We start from the raw sequence: 19,976 nt of genomic DNA on the forward strand, positions 1-19,976 counted from the left end.
AAACAAATATGATTAAATTCAAATACCTTTAATGAACTAACGATTGTGGTCGATTAAAAGTGTAAAAAATATCTATACTAATAATATATATATATATATATATATATATATATATATATATATATATTATCTTTGTTCCTAAATACATGTCACATTTTGATAATGTGCACTATTCGCATAATTTACTTTGACTATATTTTTTAACTAATATATACATACAAAATGTTATCATATAAGATGTTGTTCCATTTCTTGTAAAAAAAAAATGTTCCATTTGTCTCAATGATTATTTTCAAAATAACAAATTTTAAATTTTTTTATTATAGATAATTAAATATATTAATGGTTAAAACTATAGGAACATGTATGAAATGGTTAATAGCAACATGTATTTAAGAACGGGGAGAGTATTAATTTAATATAATATTGCTAGTATTATTATCATTATTATTATATATACAAAACATAATAAATAATATAATATCATCATGTATTAAATCTATAATATTATCTAAGTTAATTATATAATGCTTAAATATATACAATATAGTATAAGTATATATTATTAAATGATATATTATAATATTATTTTTTTACTTTCTTAAAATAAAAATTATTTTTTGACTCAATTAAAGTTTTTTTTTTTTTTTTTAAGGATAATGTTTATTATTATTATTTAATCAATTAAAGTTTAGTATTAAGAACATGTTCAAATGTGGCACACTAAAAATATATTTTAGGGGGCGTTTATTTTTGGGAAACACAAATTATTCCCAGGAATAACATACCCGAGAATGAAAATATGAAAATTTGATTCTTGGGTATTTGTTAAAAAAAGTGTTTGGCAAATAATTTGACATTCCTGGAAAAATTGGAAGTTACAATTTTTTTTTAAAATCTATGCATAATATCATGGGAATGCACATTCCCATCTCTTAACATGAGAATAAATTCATGGGAATAATGGAAGTTATGGGAAGTTACTCCATTCCCAGGAACCTTTATACCCAGGAATATTTTTTTCTCAACCTCATAACAAACATGAGTATAATCATTCCCTAGTCATGCAGTCCCGGGAATGTCATTCTTAACCTTGAAACAAACACCCCCTTATTGTTAAAAAAACTTTACGTAACTTCTATTGGAGATGCTATGAGCGTATTAGATGTACGACATTTTACATTATTTTGCTTGTGTCGTCCATTATCAATCAAATGATAGATAAGTGATTGCTGTGTCATTCAAACTTTACATTAAGTTGTTTGACTCCTTTAACAAAATTAATAGTTTTTAATTGATAATACTTAATTGTAAATAATAATATACAAAATATTCAATATACACTATAATTCTTATACTATTAATTTGTTCATCACACAAGTTTGTATATTTTACACTATTTTTAAACTGTGTTAATCATCTAAATTGTTGTCAAATTTTTATGTCAAATTTTTGTGTCAAAATAGCATAATTCTTATACATATTGATTTGTTTATCAATAATAAATAATATTCATTTTACATTATAAAGGGACCTATTGCTTTAGAGAAACCAGTGTTTATATTGTGCTTCAATTTGTATCAAACTCACCATAAAATCACTCAAATTCTAGGAGTAGAAAACCTCTATGAGATAAATGGTAAATCATCTTGAGAAAAAATAAAATTAAAACAACAAAAAGTAAAAACAAAATATAAACACAAACAAACGACATATCAATAACAAGAACAATTTGGATGCAATTGATCTTATCAATTTCCCCAATAAAAAATGTTTCTTCAACATAAATATGAGGGACTTATAAAGATGATATTACATTGTAATTTTTTTTTTCATTCTTTGGACAAGCTAGGAATCAAATAAAAATAAAAATAAAAACACCTCCTATGTATTATTTAAGAAATCCATCATGGGGACTTTATTAGGAGTTATAGAGGTCTGTTGCGATGTCACCAATAGTAAATCGCAAGATAAAGAGAATAAAAGATGATACCAAGAGGGATACTGCAAAACCAGATAATCACCAAAACTGGAGGCATTGGCGTTAGGTAGTAGGGGATCACCAAAATAGTTGTCATCAACAATATAATTATCAACAATGTTGTCATATGTTTGATCTTATTGTAGTCGATATTTCTCATTTTCTCAGATTAAAGAGACCACACTACTGAATATTCTTGAAATAAACTCTTTGAAGAAAATGAAAAAGCTAAAAAATGTTTCTCCCCTTACAATACACTTGAATTTATAGTCAAGAAATGAAATAATCATAGAAGGAAACTAACAAATTTAATTAATTGGGCTTTATTAAAGGAATAAAATGTCCATAAAAACTAAAATTGCCACCTATATATTTAAAAATGATTTAATTTTATATACAATGTCAAGTGAGAAATTTTTTTCATACATGCATTTAATCATATCCAGCACTCGTACAATTAATACACTTAAATTTATAGGCATGAAACCAAATGATGGTAGATGGAAACTAAAAAAATAATTAATTGGGCTTCATTAAAGGAATGAAATGTCCATAAAAACTAAAATTGCCATCTATGTATTAAAAAAAGATAAAGTTAACCGGTGCTCCGGGATACTAGTTAAAAAACATACATTTAAGCAAGAAACCTTTTCAAACATACATTCAATCATATTCTACCGTAGATATTGATGGAGATATTTTTGAAACTAATAACATAGTAGAATCATGATTGGATTGAATGCATGTGTAAAAAACTTACAATATTAATCCATAGAAATTAATCTCTAGTAAAAAATATTTAGTTTTTTTCAAGGAGAAAAGAATATTCGCTTGTGATTGCTTAAGTTCTTTTTATAAAACTGGTATGGAAGATAATGCAATCTACTATTTAAGTTTAAAATTGAAAAATAAATGTTTTTGAGGTTGAAAAAGTTTTTCTTTTTTTAATTTGCATCATTTTTTTTTATTTAACATTGTGGTATTATGGAGTATGCTCCTCCTTAAAATTTTAAGTTTGATTCTTCCTGACGTGAATTTGGATGGTTAATTTAACTTTTTAAACAACACAAACATTACGGTGTTTTGTTGAATACATACTCATTATCCAGTCATTTAATTATTTTTTTGAAGAAAAAAAAAAAACCTCTCTCTTTTTATATCTAAATACATATACTGGTAATCCGAAGTTCGCCCGGGGTAGGTAAATTTTAGCCAAGAATCGTTCCCACCAGTAATCGGACTTGGATTCTCCAAAAAAGATTCATATAGGGTAGAGGCGTCAAAACATGTTACCCGTCCGTTCAAGGCCGGCTATAATGGGATTCGGGTTTTATAGGGCCAAACCAAAAAGCTCTATTTAATATGGAATAAAAGATTATTACCCGTGCCCGAATCTTAATTATTTTCATTTTTTAAAACATCATAAAAATCACCAATAAATTTCGCATAAGCATTATTTTTGTATTTTCCACAAAAAAAAATATAATTAAAAAATACAAAAGAGAAAAAAAAATGGTTAATAGGCTTTTACCCCCTGCCATTTGGGGGTCTTTTGGTATACCCCCCTAACAAAAAAAAAACTTGGAGATTCCCCCTTGTAAAATGAAGATTCTTTGATTTTCAACTCTGATGCCATCTGACTGGATTAATGAGTTGATGTGGCACGCTGACTGTGTAGTGATGAGTGAAGTGGCATTGACATATCATATTTTATATATTTTTTTTTTTTAAAAGTATGTTAAAAATGTGAAATACCAAAAATACCCTTAATGATAAATTAAAAAATTCAATTATTTTCCTTTCTCTTCTTCTTCAGCGGGTATCATCTTCTCTCTTTTTCCCTCATTGTTCTTCATTCTCTTCTCCAGATCTCATCCTTATTTATTCTTCCTTCTAATTTTTTTTTACAAAAATTCTTTTCTATTTTTGTTTATTCCATTTAAATTTCTTTTAATTAAAAAAAAAAAAAACATCATTCTCTTCTTTCTTCTCTCCGCCGTATCACTCTCTTTCTTCCTTTTTTTTTCTTTTTCTTCTCTTCTTTCCCACCTTTCTCTTCTATGTTTCTGTACTTCCTTCTCTTATCTCTCTTCCTTCTCTTTCTACGACCTCCATTTTTTGTGTTGTATTTGATGTCAAAGGTCTTTGTTGACCGTCGTAGAAACCCCGCATAAGCTGCAAAGCAATTGCAGGGATTTTATGAACGGTCGACAATGACCATGACACCGTAAATACTCATAAAAAACTATTTTTTTTAAAGAAAAAGTAAGAAAAGATGAGAAGTGAAGAATGAATGAATTTGTTGAATATGCAAGCATATTTATAGCCTTAAACAAGTCCTAGATCATAACTACAATCAAAGAGTATGTTTTCCATAGCCCAACAGTCCAAAAATGCATTAAACACACCACAAACCGTTCAAAGTTTTTTTATTTTATTTTGTGTTTTACAACAAATGAACCAAACACACTTATTTATAGAAAGGAAATAAACCAAACCTTATAAATAGAGCGCGTGAGAAACCGATAGGGTGGAAAAAGTAATAGTCAACTCATTATGATAGTTGTAGTGTATGATTAACCATTTGAGTTCAATCATTTGTTTTTCAAACTCTAATTTTATATGAAATGCATCAAGCTTGTTTTTGTTAAAAAAAAAAATTGGAACCTTGCTAAAAAAAAAATTCTTTCAAAATGTGTAATAATTGTTATTATGACAAGTGAAAAGACATCTTTTCATTTTTTTTATTACGCTAACGCGTGTATATTATCAACGATATTTTATCAAAATTTACGTGTAAATTACAAACGATATTTTATATAATTTTTTTTATATAGATTAAAATTATAAGTATAGATATTTGTGATTTTCAAATGGAACAAACTCAACAAACCATATTTATCTTTTCATATTGATAACAATAATATAACAAATATAATAAAATTCTTAAAAAAAAACAAATATAATACAAATTCTTTTCTTTTTTAATAACACCAACAATATAACATTATTATCAAAAAATATATTTAAGTGTACGATTAGAATAATAAAAAAGTCAGTCCAAAAAGTCGAAACATGCTATTTTATTTATATTTAAAGTCTTTCCGCACTTTTTATTGCGCTAACTGTGTTTTTTTTTTATCAAATTTTGATTTTGATTAAAACTAAAAATATAAATGTTTGTTGCTTTCAAGTTATAACAAACCAAACTAGCCATGATTATCTTTTTTTTTTTTTGTTAGATTGTCTATTTCAATGACACCAACAATATAAAAAAAATATAATTTAATTTTTTTTTTAATGACACCAACAACAATCTTTATTATAAAAAAAAATTTGTTTAAGTGTATAATTGGGATAATGAAAAGGTAAGTTTGAATATACCCGTTGATAAAGAAAAAAAAAAGACATATAGATATATTTATATAGTGTTTTTTACATTTTTTTAATACTTAAATTTATTCTTTATCTATTTGTTAATGTGTTATTCGTATTAAAAATTAGGCTAAATTAATCAAATGGTCCATCAACTAATTACCAGTTTTCATTTTGGTCTCATAAGTCTTAAAATCATCATTTTGGTCCCTCAATGTTTGCTTCGTTATTCAATTTGGTCCTTGGCTGTTAACTTTAACCCCAAATGTCTATGGTGGACTAACCTTAAGAGTGGTCCACCATAGATCCTATTAATTATTTTAATTTAAACCGTTTGATTTTTTTTTAAAAGGATGACCGTTGGATCACACATGTGTATTTTATCTTACAGTGAACCATCAACACTTAATTCTTTATTCCTTTCTTCATCTTCTTCCCTCAACTTTTTCATCATCTTCACATAATCTTCAACAAATCTAAAAAAAAAAAAAAATCAGCACCAATTCTTAGAACTCAAATATGCTCATTCTTTAGATTCAAAATCAGTACACCAATACAATGGTCAAGGGAAAACATTTTAAGTAAAAAAACCCTTATATAAAGGTGAAGAACTTTGATTGCCAAAAAAGAAGATAATAAGCCCAGATCCAATTGTATACAACAAGTTCATAATTAAAACTATTGCAAATTCGTACATACATCCGTACCAACAAAAGCAACTAAAATACCACCAAATGAACAGTAAAATAAATGGTGGAAAGCAGAAAATATAACAAACAAGCTGCACATTCATCAACAACAAATGAACATCCTGCTTCAAATTCTTGCAAGATCCAGGTTGAGTAACACCATGCTTCACCTTGTTGAATATGATAATCCCAGCAACATCATTTTTGTGAGGACGCCATTGATTTTGGAATGGGGAATTAGGGTTTGGGGTTTGGAAGGGTCGAATTCAATGATTAATTGATAAAACAAATGGAATGTTAATACCTATATGATGAGTTTTTTTTTTGCTGGAATGACAGATCTGAAACACCACAAATCCGAACCTAGATTTCGTTTTAGAGATTTTGTGATTACTGATGTTTTTAGATTTTGTGAATCCGAGGGTTTGGATTTGTGAATTTAAGTTTCAATTATAGAGAAGAAATTTAGGTTTTTAGAAGGAAAAAAAATATGAAAAAGGATGATGAAGATACGAGGAAGAAGAAGAAGAGAAGAGATGATGAAAAGTGAAAAAAATTAGGTGATGACGATTCACTATAGATACAATGGACATTCAATCGAATGGTTAAAATCAAATCAAAAAATGGCACAATTACTTTTTTGACGGAAAGGATCTTTTTGAAATTTGTTTTAGAAGTTGAGGAACCAAAATGATAATTTTAAGACTTATAGGACCAAAATGAAAATTGGTAATTAGCTGAATGACCATTTAATTAATTTAGCCTAAAAATTAAGTGTATTTTTAGAAAGAAAAAAAGACAATGCAAAAGAGTTAAAAGAGGTTATTTGTAGATGTACCTATGATACAAAAAGTTTCCTTTTTTCTAATCAGCCGAAGTTTTTTTATCGACAGTGACAGCTTGAATCAAGACATGCATAGTGACTCTGTTCATAATATATAAAGTAATTTAGCAAATTAAATTATAACAAATCAATAAAATGCTATAAAAAAAGGTTGCAATAAATATTTTGTTGTCATTGTAAACAAATAAATATAGTATTTTTTGAAAGAAATAAATATAGTCTATAGAGCAAGCCAGAAATTTGTTTTTTCTTTTCTTAATATATTCAAAATAAAAATTAATTTTATTTGTCTATTATATATAAAACAAAAAGTGTGATTTTCTTAAGGAGATTTTTTTTTAAATGTAAAAAATTTAAAATACTTTTTACAAAACTACTTTGTTAAATATTGGAATTTCTCACAATGAACCTATTTGAATTTTATTGGATTTAAAATTTTAAAATTAAATGAAGAATTCGACATTCGAGCAATGCATTTGTCTCTTAACATTTTATAATGTATGTTCTTTATAAAAAACGTTCCTAGAGTATGTTAGATAAAGCAGGCAATAGAATATCAGACTTAATGAGCAGTAATTACTTGTAAATGTTCTCTATCCAAATTAAAAGAACTCCTAATTAAAATTGATCCGTATTAAAATCTTGAACTAATATAAAAATTGAAAACATTTGACCAAAAAAAAATTAAAAAATTAAAAACACCACAAAATTGAATATTACTAGAAGTATTTGGATCTCGTTTTGTGAGAAACACTATCCATTTTTTTAAAATTGGATTAAGCTAAACTAAATCACATATATATCATATAATACTCCTTATCGAGTAAATCACCATCTTGGTCCATATATTTGTAAGCAACTCTAAAATTAGTGTCTCATTCTATTAATATTTTAAATTAATCTCTGTATTTGTCACCAAAAAAAATAAATCAATTAGGTCTATGTCTTTATGTTTTTTTTTCACATGAAGAGTAACTTATATTTTTCTTCAAAAAAAAAAGTAACTTATATGATAAACTTTTGACAAAGACATGAATTAGTTTGAAATATCAATAGAGTCAGAGACTAATTTTAAAATGACTTAAAAAATAATTAATTTAATTGCTTACTCCTTATTAGTACGATATATTACTTGTTTTTTTTTTTTTTTTGTCAAGTAGTCTAGTGGCTAGAACTCACACAATTTAATTGTGGAGAAGTGGGGTGTCCGGGATTCGAACCCCGGCCCCTGCATATAAAATGCAATATCCCTACCAACTGAGCTAAGCTTATGGGGATTTACTCGTTGTTTCTTAATACTACTTTTTTTTTTGGTGGTGTCCACGGTTCGAACCGTGGATCTTGCATATATTATGTATTGTCCTTACCAATTGAGCTAAGCTCACGTGGATACTACTTTTCTTTTCTTAATACTACTTGTTATTTCTATTTATTTTCATTTTTTTTATATTTTTATATGTTTATAATCGTTCCATAATATTAATTTCCAAATCGCTGGTTTGATTTTTTACTTTTTAGAGAAACAATTTTTTTTTAAGGTATTTTAAACTTTTTATTGCCTTCCAATCTATTCTATTCTATGAATGTTTTCTTTTTTTTTTTGTTTGAAGAAATATTTTCTATGAATGTTATTAATGTATATAATACCGATACAAATTAATTCTTTTTTCTAGGAGGACACAAATTAAGCCTTTGTTTACATTCTCGTCCAAAAAATACTCATAATGTACAAATTGCTGGTTTTATATTTTTTTTTGAAGGAATGGTTTTATATTTTTTTTGAGATTGGAGATACACTATTTTGTTAGGGATATTGCATTTTATATGTAGAGGTCGGGGTTCGAATCCCGGACACCCCCATTTCTCCACAATTAAATTGTGTGAGTTCTAGCTACTAGACTACTTGATAAAAAAAAATAAAATTGGAGAAACACTATTTTGTTATAAAAATAAGAATAAAAAAAAAGAAGCATTATGTGTTTTAAAAAAATTATTGCTTTATAATCTATTCTAGGAATGTTTGTTTTTTGAGAGATACTGTATTCTAGAAAGATTATTAATGTATGTGTGTACACACGCACAAGGACATAAATTAATTCTTGATTTTGGATGTGTTTGGCCCAACTTTTTTTTATGGTTAGAAACAACTTTAAAATCAAAGGTACTATAATTTACCCACTGTTTTTTCTAGTTTTCAGTACTTCGTTTCCAAATTTGCTCCTTACATCTTGTACTAAAAAGCAGAAACAATTTGATTTTAAGAAAATTGTTCACATCAGAGAGAAAATGGGGAATTCATTGAGGCATTAGCTCCTATAAATTACCCCTCAGGCATGCTCATTGCTCACACATCACTTCCTTTCTAACTCTTTCTAAGGTTACTTCTAACAAAAAGAAATGGCCAAAACCCTTTCATTGTTGTTGCTCTTGCTTCAACTAACCTTTCTCATTGCATTTGCTGAAGAGCTTAATTCTCTTCCCCAAACTTATTCTCCACGTTACCCTCCAACCTACCCTCCATATCACCACCACACCTCACCATCCATTGCTCCTGCCCATGTTCACACTCCTTTACATCCTCCTCTTACTGTTAAAACCCCAACGCCTCACCACCCTCCTGCGCATGCCCCTATTCGCCCACCGGCTAGTGCCCCTCGCCACCCTCCTGCTCATGCCCCTATTCGCCTCACCACCCTCCTGCTCATGTCAGAACGTTAATTCATAAGTCATAACTCTCAATTTCCTATCTCTAGGTTCCTATGTTGAATTAAACAGAATTACTATTTCAAGATTAAAAGCTAGGGTTAGTGGTCATTCAATTCCTAAGATCAATTTATGTGATTGAAAGAAGCTAGGGTTAATAGTCATGCAAACAATCATACGAAAAGCAATGAACACAAATAATTCTGAATAAAGACTAGGTTTTCATTGATGTCAAAGAGAGTTCTTAACAAATTACATGATTCACAGATCACAAAGATTCATTTCATGGCTTAATCAATCTAAGAGTTTAGCTACTCATAACTAAACAATCAAATACATAGAAAATAGCGAACATACATAAACCAGAACCAACTATGAGTTTGGTGAGATCCACCGCGTGTTCTTCAGCTTCCTGGTGCCGTCTATGCTCTGTTTAGGTCTCTAAAATCGCACCCTAAGCTTCTGGTCGCATCTGACTTTTATAGATAAAGAATTAGGGTTTCAGAAAAGCCCACCATCGTGCCACGTTTCGCGTCCATCGTGGCACGATTCCTTCATTAATCTGACGTGGCAGCAAATTTACTAAACCATTGTGGCACGTTACATATCCATCGTGCCACGATTTTTCCAGTATCTTCAGGTAAATTCCATGCTTCAAACGTGCCACGATTCAGGTCCATCGTGGCACGACTCAGTAGCTAAATTCTTTGATTTTTCTCCAATTTGTGCAAAACTTCTCTTTTATGAATCTTGAGCTGATTTAACCATGCATACAAGCATTTGACTCTCAAAACATTACAAAAAGGACACAAATATAACTAAAAAACTAGTAATGACGTACTGTCATCAACACTTTTATCAAAACGTTTTAAATAAAAACTAAAATTGATATGTTTAAAACTAAAAGTTTTAAATAAAGTTCTTTTGAGATAGACCAGCACCCCTCTAATTTTTAACTAAACATTCACCTCCCTTATTTTTTTTATTAAAAGGGACAAACACTCCCCCCTCCACTTATCACTTTTAATTAACCTCTAACACAATTCATTGAATTCAAGATGTCACTTCTCTTTTGTCCATAGACATCATCAACCTCTTTCTTCTAGAACGTGATTGTTCATAGACTAAGATATATTTTTGAAAGTATAAAATTGATAAAACTTAGTAACTTTCGTACATTTAATACAATGACTACATAATAAATTGTCTACAATACAATGGAAAACGACATTCTAATCTACAAATATGAGTGCGATCATGTCATGAAGAAGCTCTACATTTAAGTATTTAAATGACTAGTAGTTCATCATATATAGTTTTCAACTTTTTAGTATCAATCTATACTTGGAATCATCACCTAAACACAGTGAGCACAAAGACTCATTAGCATAGAATATAAAACATAATTTAACGCTTTCAACCATGCATGATGTACTAAACATGGAGAAAGTCCTCCCAGTAGACAATCCTAAACAAGAACGCATACTTATGTTAAACATTAACTATCTTAACGTCGATTTCAGCATGTTGTTGATAGGCCACAAGTGCACGATTTCTATCATTGTAATAAAGGTATCGATCACGAGGACTAGTGTTATGTACCAATTTCTTTTTCTAAGTTGATTAGCTAAAAATAATTTATTTCTGAATGGTTGAAGTTTAACAATAATGATAAAAGCATCTTAGGATTGTGTTTTCCATCGCAAGATAGAAATTTCAATTTCAGGTCCCTTTGTTGCTATGAAAATCAAAAATGTAACATATCAACCTTTCTGGGAGATGCTATGAAAAGCATCTTTTTGTTTTATCTTATAGATCCGACGTCAACCTTCCACTTTTACACCATCAATTGATATCTAAGATTATATAAATCGTAGTGTTTTGATCACTCAGTCCTAAATGTTGATACCAACTTCTCAACAACAACACAATTAATAAACCTAGATTAAAATCAAGTGGAACGAAGTGTGTTGAGATTTCGGTTTTCCTTCTAGATTCAAATTCTATTTTATGTGTTTCTCTTAAAAACTCAGATATGTTTTTTCCATATGGTGTTTGGGTTAGAGGAGATGAAGATTGAAATGAATGTATGAAGATTGTTGTGTGTACTTGGGATGAATAGGATGAAGGGTATTTTTTAAGGTGTAAATTATAGGCCTTTTAAAACCCCACATGCGATAACCATTTCTTATCCTCAAGTAATTTAATTACAAATGTAGAAAAAATTAGGAACAAGTGGAGATCAAACTCAAAGAACATAATATCAAGTACATGTACAAGTATTAAGCAAAGTTCAAAACCAAGGGCAACTAACATAGGTGCCAAGTTAGAGTCTGCTCTAGTTCACAAGTTCTCAGCAATCGGGCTTTCACGACATGATCACTCATTTGCAAGAAGTGTGATTTAATTCCACTTAAATTTTCACAAAAGATTATATTCTAACATAAACTTGACTATAAACATATATCTCTACTGCATCTCTTTGGAAAGCAAATATGATTCAGAAGACACTTTTTAAAATGGTTGTAGAGGAAAGATAAATAATAAGTTAGTCCGAGCTAGGCTTTGCAAGGTCTAAGTCTGGCCTCTAAATTTTTTTTAAGGCTTAAGTCTGACCTACGGCTTGTCATATGCTTACTTTTTAGATCCGAACATAACTTTCTAGAAGTCTAATATGGTCTGCTAGTATGTTTAAAGGTCTATATCATACGAAGATTTTTAAAAAAAATAATGTCATCTAAATTTAAATAGACTTGGAACTAATAGATCAATTAAATTAAATCCTCTTTTGATAATCAACATGAATTTTTTTGAGAATTTGATTATATATTGTATCATATTTCAATTTAGTTTATAATAATACATTTAAATATGCGGAAAATTAATGCATACTAATAAGCTTAAATTACTGAAAAATTTGACAAATTTATATTTTAATTAAGACTACAAAAAATAATATAATATAATAAAAAAAATATTATTCATATTTACTTAAATATGTCTAATAGGCTTTTTGAATGGTTAGTGATCTAGCCTTTTAAGCTTATTAAGCTTCTAAAAAAGCCTAGGCATTCTCTATTTAAGATGAAGTAAACCCTCCACATGCATGAATTGGACATTGTCCACAATGTTTAACATGATACGAAATGAACATGATGAGGGGTTAAGAAAGCTCACAATTTTAGTTGGAAGAAGATCATCTTGTTTGTTTTTTGCTTCATCTGTATTGTTACAATTTTAGATGATTTCTTGGTTTGGTGTTTAGTCTCTATTGGTTTCGAGGACCCTCCGGAGGGTGTTTTTGGTTTGTTTGTAGAAGTTTGTATTTGATACATGGATGTTTGTTTGTGTGTTCCGCATATATACGACACACTTTTCCTGTGTATATTGTTTTTTAATTCTCCTAGCCTAGCATTCCTTGTGCTTGCTAGGATTCTTTGCATGTTAAATAAATTTCATTTTAGCTTCTTACAAAAAAATGGTAGAAAATATGTAGACACTTCAACACTAAAGTATGTGAGGGATCAATAAGATTTGAGGTTTTTTTTTTCCAAAATGTGTGTACCTTTTTCAGAGTTGGTGGCTCCATTTATAGTTGTTAGGTTGCCATGTAAGCGTGAAGTTGTTAGAAAGTTACACATTTTACAGTGCATTTTTCAGATAATCGTATGTTTCTCACCAGAAGGTCGAGATTAACCATATATGTATCCTTTTTTTGCAACCCCACAACCTTGTGTTGACACCTGGGGTTTGTATTTCGATTAAGCATGATTGCCTCACTGAGCCGTCAAACCTTACGATCAGGTCGTAGAACAGTTTGAAACACCAATTTTGAAGAATGTTTAAATAATAATCAAATAAAACATGTATTTATTTTGTTTTCAAGTTTACCTCATTTAAAATCTCCAAACATGGTATCTAGGACAATAAAATAACCGCATACAGAAAATATCATGAAGACTAAACAGTGAAGAATTTTTTATAAGAAATAAAATCATATTTAACCCTAAAATATTTATGTCTCTTAATTAAGTATTATAATTAAACTTAAATTAAATACTAGAAGAATTATAAGTTACTCCCTCCGATTCTTATTATAAAAATAAAAAAAATTAATTAATTAATTTTTTTTTATCTTATCTATAAAAAAATATCATAACTTTTAAGGTGTAATTATTATTTAAAAGACTTTTTTATCCATTATTTGATGTTAATCTTTTTAATATTAATGGGTGTGCTAATGTTTCACAATTTTCTATAAGATAATATCTGTAAAAAAAAATAAAAAAGTTACACTAAATGATAATTGTATTGATTTTTTATGTTCTTTTTGGTTTTTCTTCTTAAGAACCGAAAGAAGTATACATAATTATTTATTTCTTTTTAACTACCATTCGAGAGAGAGGGAGAGAGATTATAGATGCAATAAGTTGATAACATGATAGGAAGAGAAATAGAGAGAAAATTAAGTGTTAGGTTGGTGTATAAAAGTAAGGGTGTACAAATATAAGTAACATACCTTTCAAAAAAATTATACTGGGTAATATTATGGAGGCAATTTTGATGCGGCCAGTTTGTTATTAATTTTTTTGGTTAAATATCATTTCATTTCTTTTAAGTTAGATGATTATAGCAAGTTAGTCCTTTAAGTTTTTTTTTGTTATAAATTGGTCATTTAAGTTATAAAATAATTGCACCATTATCCTAATTTCATCAAACTAAGTCAAAAAAAATGTTTGTGTGGATGTTTAATGTTAAGTTGATTTGTCCAAATTCACTGCTCTCAAAACTAGTGCTCATAGATGTGTTATTCGGTCTTTATTCAAAATAAAATTGACCTATTACTTGATTTATAATGTTGTTGATCAAATATTTATCTGTAAAATTAGGCTTAAATTCAAAAATAAGAAGAAGAAAAATGTGTATAAGTAATCATGTTTGATGTCATAAACACTTTTGAACCTACCATCTTAATGTTAAATGGTCTATAAGCACATTTTAATGAAGTTGGCTGAAACGATGGATGAAAATGTATATATTACATGACTTAAAGGGACCAATTTCTAACAAAAAAATAACTGACCAATTGGTAACAAAAAAAAAAAACTTAAAGGACTAATCTGTTATAAACATATAACTTAAAGGACCGCGGGAGGTATTTGGCCAATTTTTATTTTTTTTGAGATAGGGCAAATTTGTCCATTTACAATTCTGATCTCTTTCTTGTTTCTTGACTCTTTTCTCTCACCTTCATTGCCCTAAACCTACTCTATCTCTCTCCACTCACCATCCAATCTATCTTCCTCTAGTGTCTCTCTAATTTCTCATCGGCGACCGTGACTGAAACACAAATTTGAACAAACAATCACGGGCGGATCCAGACATTTGATGCATGTGGGGTTAAAATATGGCCAAGTTGCACTTGATATCGACAAAAGTAAAGCCAAGTTCAAAAACTTGAAAATCATATCAAATGTGTTGCACTTATTTGTTTCCATAAGTTTTGCACAAGGTTGTTGACTTGTTGGTCTTATTCTTAACATATTGTGTTTTATTTATAAGGGGTAATAATTCTTTTGGTCCCTGAATGTGTAAGGAGTAACCATAATAGTCCATCAATATATCAAAATTTTAAAATAATCATTGATTGTGCACTTTGCTGGTCAAAATAGTCCCTAACATTAAAATAATTTGTTAATATTGTCATATTAGTCTTTTAATATACTTACTTATTGTCACTTCAAGCCTATTTTGACTAACAAAGTGCAAAATCAGAGACAATTTTAAAATTTTAATACAATGAGATACTATTGTGACTACTCGTTACACATTAAGGGACCAAAATAATTATTACCCTATTTATAATATAAAAAAATAGAGAAGTTGGATGTGGGGCTTTAGCCCCCACATAACCTGTTAATGGTTCCATCCCTGCAAACGATATTGGTAATAGTTGATCGATGGGGTGTCGGTCGGTCATGGAGGTGGATGATTGGTGGCCGATGAGGATGGAGGTGGAGAAATGGAGGATTATGTGGAAGAGATATATATATATATATATATATATATATATATATATATATATATATATATATATATATATTAAAACAAAATGCCACATGGGGTGTATTGGGAAAAGGTGTGTCTAAGCATAATTAACCAAAAATATAAGCTCTTAAAAAAAAACAATGATAAATAGACACCTTTTAATTTCATAAACCTACTCAACATCTTATTTTTTATACATCTCTCTTTCCTATTACATCACCAACATATTAACCAACTAATTGGGCTCAAGCGATTTAATGTGTTTCACCAAATGATGAATTGTTCATAAGAACCTCAGTTCAATTTTTAGATGAAACAATTCTTAACAAAACTTACTAAGTCGAACATCGAAGTACCACAAGGGCGCTTACCATTGAAAATCAGAACGTTAACATACAAAAAAAACACATCATCGCCATATTACGTTTATCAAATCACTCTTGGAAGTTTATAATAATGTTATTGCAAAAAAAAAATCGAATTTTAAAATCATAACTTTTGAAAAAGAAAACACTTTAAAACAATTAAAAAATACTTCTTTAAAACTTTTTTTTAATGGAAAATGAAGAATAAATGAAATAACACTAGATACTTTTTACTCCTCTTAAAATCACATTTTATTAATATTTAATAAAAAACTTCATAAGAAAAAACTTTATTTTTGTATAAACTTTCTTATTCCATTAAACGGTATTTAAGGTGTTCATGTAAGCTTAACTCAGTTGATAAGGACAATGCATAATATATGTAAGGTTCGTGGTTCAAACTCCAAACACAAAAAAAATACGGTATTTAAGGTTTTAATTATAAAATTTTATCATTCTTTTTCTTTTATACATAAATTATGCGTGTTTAACCATAATATGGACATTTAATACAAAAAAAAAAAAAAAAAATCAAAAATTATTTTTTGAGCAACCTTAAAGGTAGTTAGTTTTGTTCTATCCCATTCTTAGTTTTTCTTATGAGAAATTTTGAAAAATATAATTTTTAAATTGAGTTTTAGTTAATTTTTTTAAATGACGATTATAAAACCGTCAAATATGTCATCTCACTTTTTTTTTTTTTAAGGTGTACACGAAATATTTTCCTAAAACAAATTGCTATAGTAATAAATGCTAATCACACTTTTTTTCTAACCCTTTCTTTAAAGTTTACTTTTAAATTCCGTAAAACTCATCTGAATTTCACTATTTTATGTGGAATCCAAAGTGAGGATTAAAACGAGTTCGAACCGCACTCCTCTTGTCAAGATTTCTCACTTTGTCAATGTACGGTAAACTCTCTAAATTCCACACTTTAAACACAAGAATGAACGGGTGTAACCTACAGCTGTCAGTATTTTCATAGTCACTAATCCAAGTGGAACACATTAACGGGTTTGTGACCGGCTATAACGGGGACCCTCGTTTACATCGCCCCAAGTGACACGTTAGAACACTATAAATGTGGACACTTGCCAAGTATTCCATTGTCACTCTCTCTTCTCTCACTTCACATCACACATCAACAGCCAGCAACAGCAATGGAAACTGGAGGAGGGTTTCATGGCTACCGCAAACTCCCCACCAACACCAATTCTTCTGGTACGTAATAAATAAACTATAAATATAAAACAAAAAATATTCTTCGAATGTTTCTTCTCTATGTGACATTTGTTTTGTGTTTTTTTCCTTTTTCTTTTGTTGTGAATGTTAACATCCAATTTGATCTTAATTTCTCACATGCAGGATAATATTATACTTTAAGGTATATAATATATTTCAGTGTGCGTGTATGGTAGTGACAGATGCATGCATGATATTCATCTCTCTTATATAATATTTTGTTGAGACATCTTTAATTTAGTCGAATGATCAATTTGTTGATATTTTGTATCTGGTCTGAATTCTTGTTTTCTCTGTTTAAACAAGATTTATTTATCTGTATTTTCTTTCGTCCAAGTGATCTACCATACCACCATCGATCACTCCAGCCACCTTTGTTTTGTTGTGCAAGTAAAGGAAGGTAACGGAAACCATGAAAAAGAAGATGATGGCGTAAATGGGTTGTGAATTGTGATTGTATATTTTGGAATGGAACAAGTGTCGTGCATGCATGCATAAGATCATTGACTTTAGAGTTACAAGTGTCTTTCATGCATTCTTCAATAATATGATCATAATGCATAATACAAGGATCTGTCTGTTTGTATGTCTCCACTATTACCACCTTTTACGCCTTTTTATCTGTCTGTCTTCTTTCACTCTTTCAAGCCAACCCAATTAGATACTTCTGTTTTGGATAGATATAACAGTAAATTTAATAGCCACTTATTGATGAGTAACAATAAGGTCAAACTTACTGCTATTAACAAGCAAGTTTTAAATTTGTTTTCAAGTTATAGTATATATATAGCACTGCACCATGACAAGTTTTCACACTCTTCTTATGTTTCCCATATAACTTAAGTTTGAATATTGTCCCTTGATGTATTTTTGGACTAATTAGAGAGAGTTTAACATAACCACGTACAGTGTCATTTAAGAAATTGATCTCTCCCAAAATACTATGTGTATTCAAACACGCAATTGTTCTGTTGTATCTTTGAAATGCGTATTTAGAGTGACGAATGCATGAAAAGAAAAAGGCATAAAATAAAAAAAATAAAAAAAAAAGAGAAACCGTTTTTATTGGTTTGTTTGTTTTTGTCTCCTTTAAATTTAATCGCATGCAATTAGGCCCTCTTTTTGTCCTTTAGTGTCTGATTCCTCTGTTCTCGAGTAAAGCTACGTACAGAAACACCTGACACACGCTCCCTCTCCCAACAACACCTACCTATAAAGTCTTAGGTTAGTCCTTAACCCACTCTACTCTAATTGGGCCCCCTCACCACCGACCCATCCTACTTGTCATTTCCTCTTTCGTTCTCTCTTCAACTATAATCTCACGTGTACACATACCATTTGCTACACCCTTAACTATCTTATCACTATGTTTCATTTCATTCATACATACATCTGCATTTATGGACATGTTAAAAATATTTAATTTGATTAAAAAATTAATTCAACTTTCAGTCAAAATTGAAATGGTATCAAATATTTGGATTAGATACATGAATTTTGTTTGACCAAATTAAATTAGTTGAGTATTAAATATGAATGAGATGGATGCAGCAGTAGCAGGGACGTTGAAGCTATCATCAGTTTCTGAGATGAACACGAGGCAGCAAGTAGGAGAACAGAACAACAATGGTACAGAACAAGACAATGAATGCATTGTGAGGGAACAAGACCGTTTTATGCCAATTGCAAATGTGATAAGGATCATGCGCAAGATTCTACCACCACATGCAAAAATATCTGATGATGCAAAAGAAACAATCCAAGAGTGTGTGTCTGAGTACATCAGCTTCATAACTGGAGAAGCCAATGAACGTTGTCAGAGAGAGCAAAGGAAGACAATAACTGCAGAAGATGTGCTTTGGGCTATGAGTAAGCTTGGTTTTGATGATTACATTGAACCTCTAACAATGTACCTTCATCGTTATCGTGAGCTTGAAGGTGATCGTACCTCAATGAGAGTTGAACCTTTGGGAAAGAGGGGTATGGAATATGGAAATTTAGGGGGGTTTGTCCCACAGTTTCATATCGGTCATCCAAATGGAGGGTATTATGGTAATGCTGCACCAACTTATATGATGAGGGATGGTAATAATAATAATAATAATAATAATAATGCACCAAATGCTGCTAATGCTGCTGGAGGCTCATCTCATTCTCAGGCACTTGCAAATGCTGAAGCCAATGGTCATCATCATCACCATCAATATAAATGAGTACTGGACAGACATCACCAAGACTTATTATTTTATGCTTAACTATGATCGAGTAGTTGTTTTGTTTTTGTTTGATGATTCATCATGAACATCAAAGGAGAAGCTAGTTAGAATCCCTATCCTAACTATGTAGTAGTACTCAAATTAATAACTTGATTTGCTTTTCTTCAATTTTTGTTAATTTGGACCAGCTTCTATTCTTTCTTTTTTGTTTTCCGTCTCAGCTTCTACTCACAATAACAATAAAAATTAATTTTTCATTATCTAGAAAGTAAAAACAGTTAATTAGTTTGAGGTTTCAATCTCCTTTTTTTTTTTAATAGAAATCTCTTCTTCTTTTTTTGGTCGAAAGGTTTCAATCTCTCAAGTATATAAAAAGAAAACTTGGTAGTATTCCTCTTTCCGCACCATAGTAGCCCCCTTATATTTTTACTCCATTAATTCTTGCATTGGTAACCAACTTAGTAGTAGTACCGTAAAAAAAACATAAAAACAACTTAGTAGTTTTATTTATTC

At 29.5% G+C, this 19,976-nt stretch overlaps 1 protein-coding gene across 2 annotated transcripts; it reads left to right on the top strand.

Moving 5' to 3' along the window:
• The first annotated feature begins 17,095 nt into the window (after positions 1–17,095).
• Positions 17,096–19,631, top strand: LOC25494322 (nuclear transcription factor Y subunit B-3). 2 transcript variants are annotated; one of them, XM_039834008.1, is made up of 2 exons: positions 17,096–17,226; positions 18,802–19,631. In XM_039834008.1, the coding sequence occupies exons 1-2, from the start codon at positions 17,166–17,168 to the stop codon at positions 19,458–19,460; spliced, it is 720 nt and encodes a 239-aa protein (XP_039689942.1). In that variant the 5' UTR covers positions 17,096–17,165; the 3' UTR covers positions 19,461–19,631. The 2 variants fall into 2 exon arrangements, with proteins under 2 accessions (XP_039689942.1, XP_013458658.1); XM_013603204.3 differs by having other exon boundaries at positions 17,097–17,226; positions 18,799–19,631.
• Positions 19,632–19,976: the final 345 nt, after the last annotated feature.

Source organism: Medicago truncatula, chromosome 4 (genome assembly GCF_003473485.1).
Source record: "Medicago truncatula cultivar Jemalong A17 chromosome 4, MtrunA17r5.0-ANR, whole genome shotgun sequence".
Taxonomy (NCBI): Eukaryota; Viridiplantae; Streptophyta; class Magnoliopsida; order Fabales; family Fabaceae; genus Medicago; species Medicago truncatula.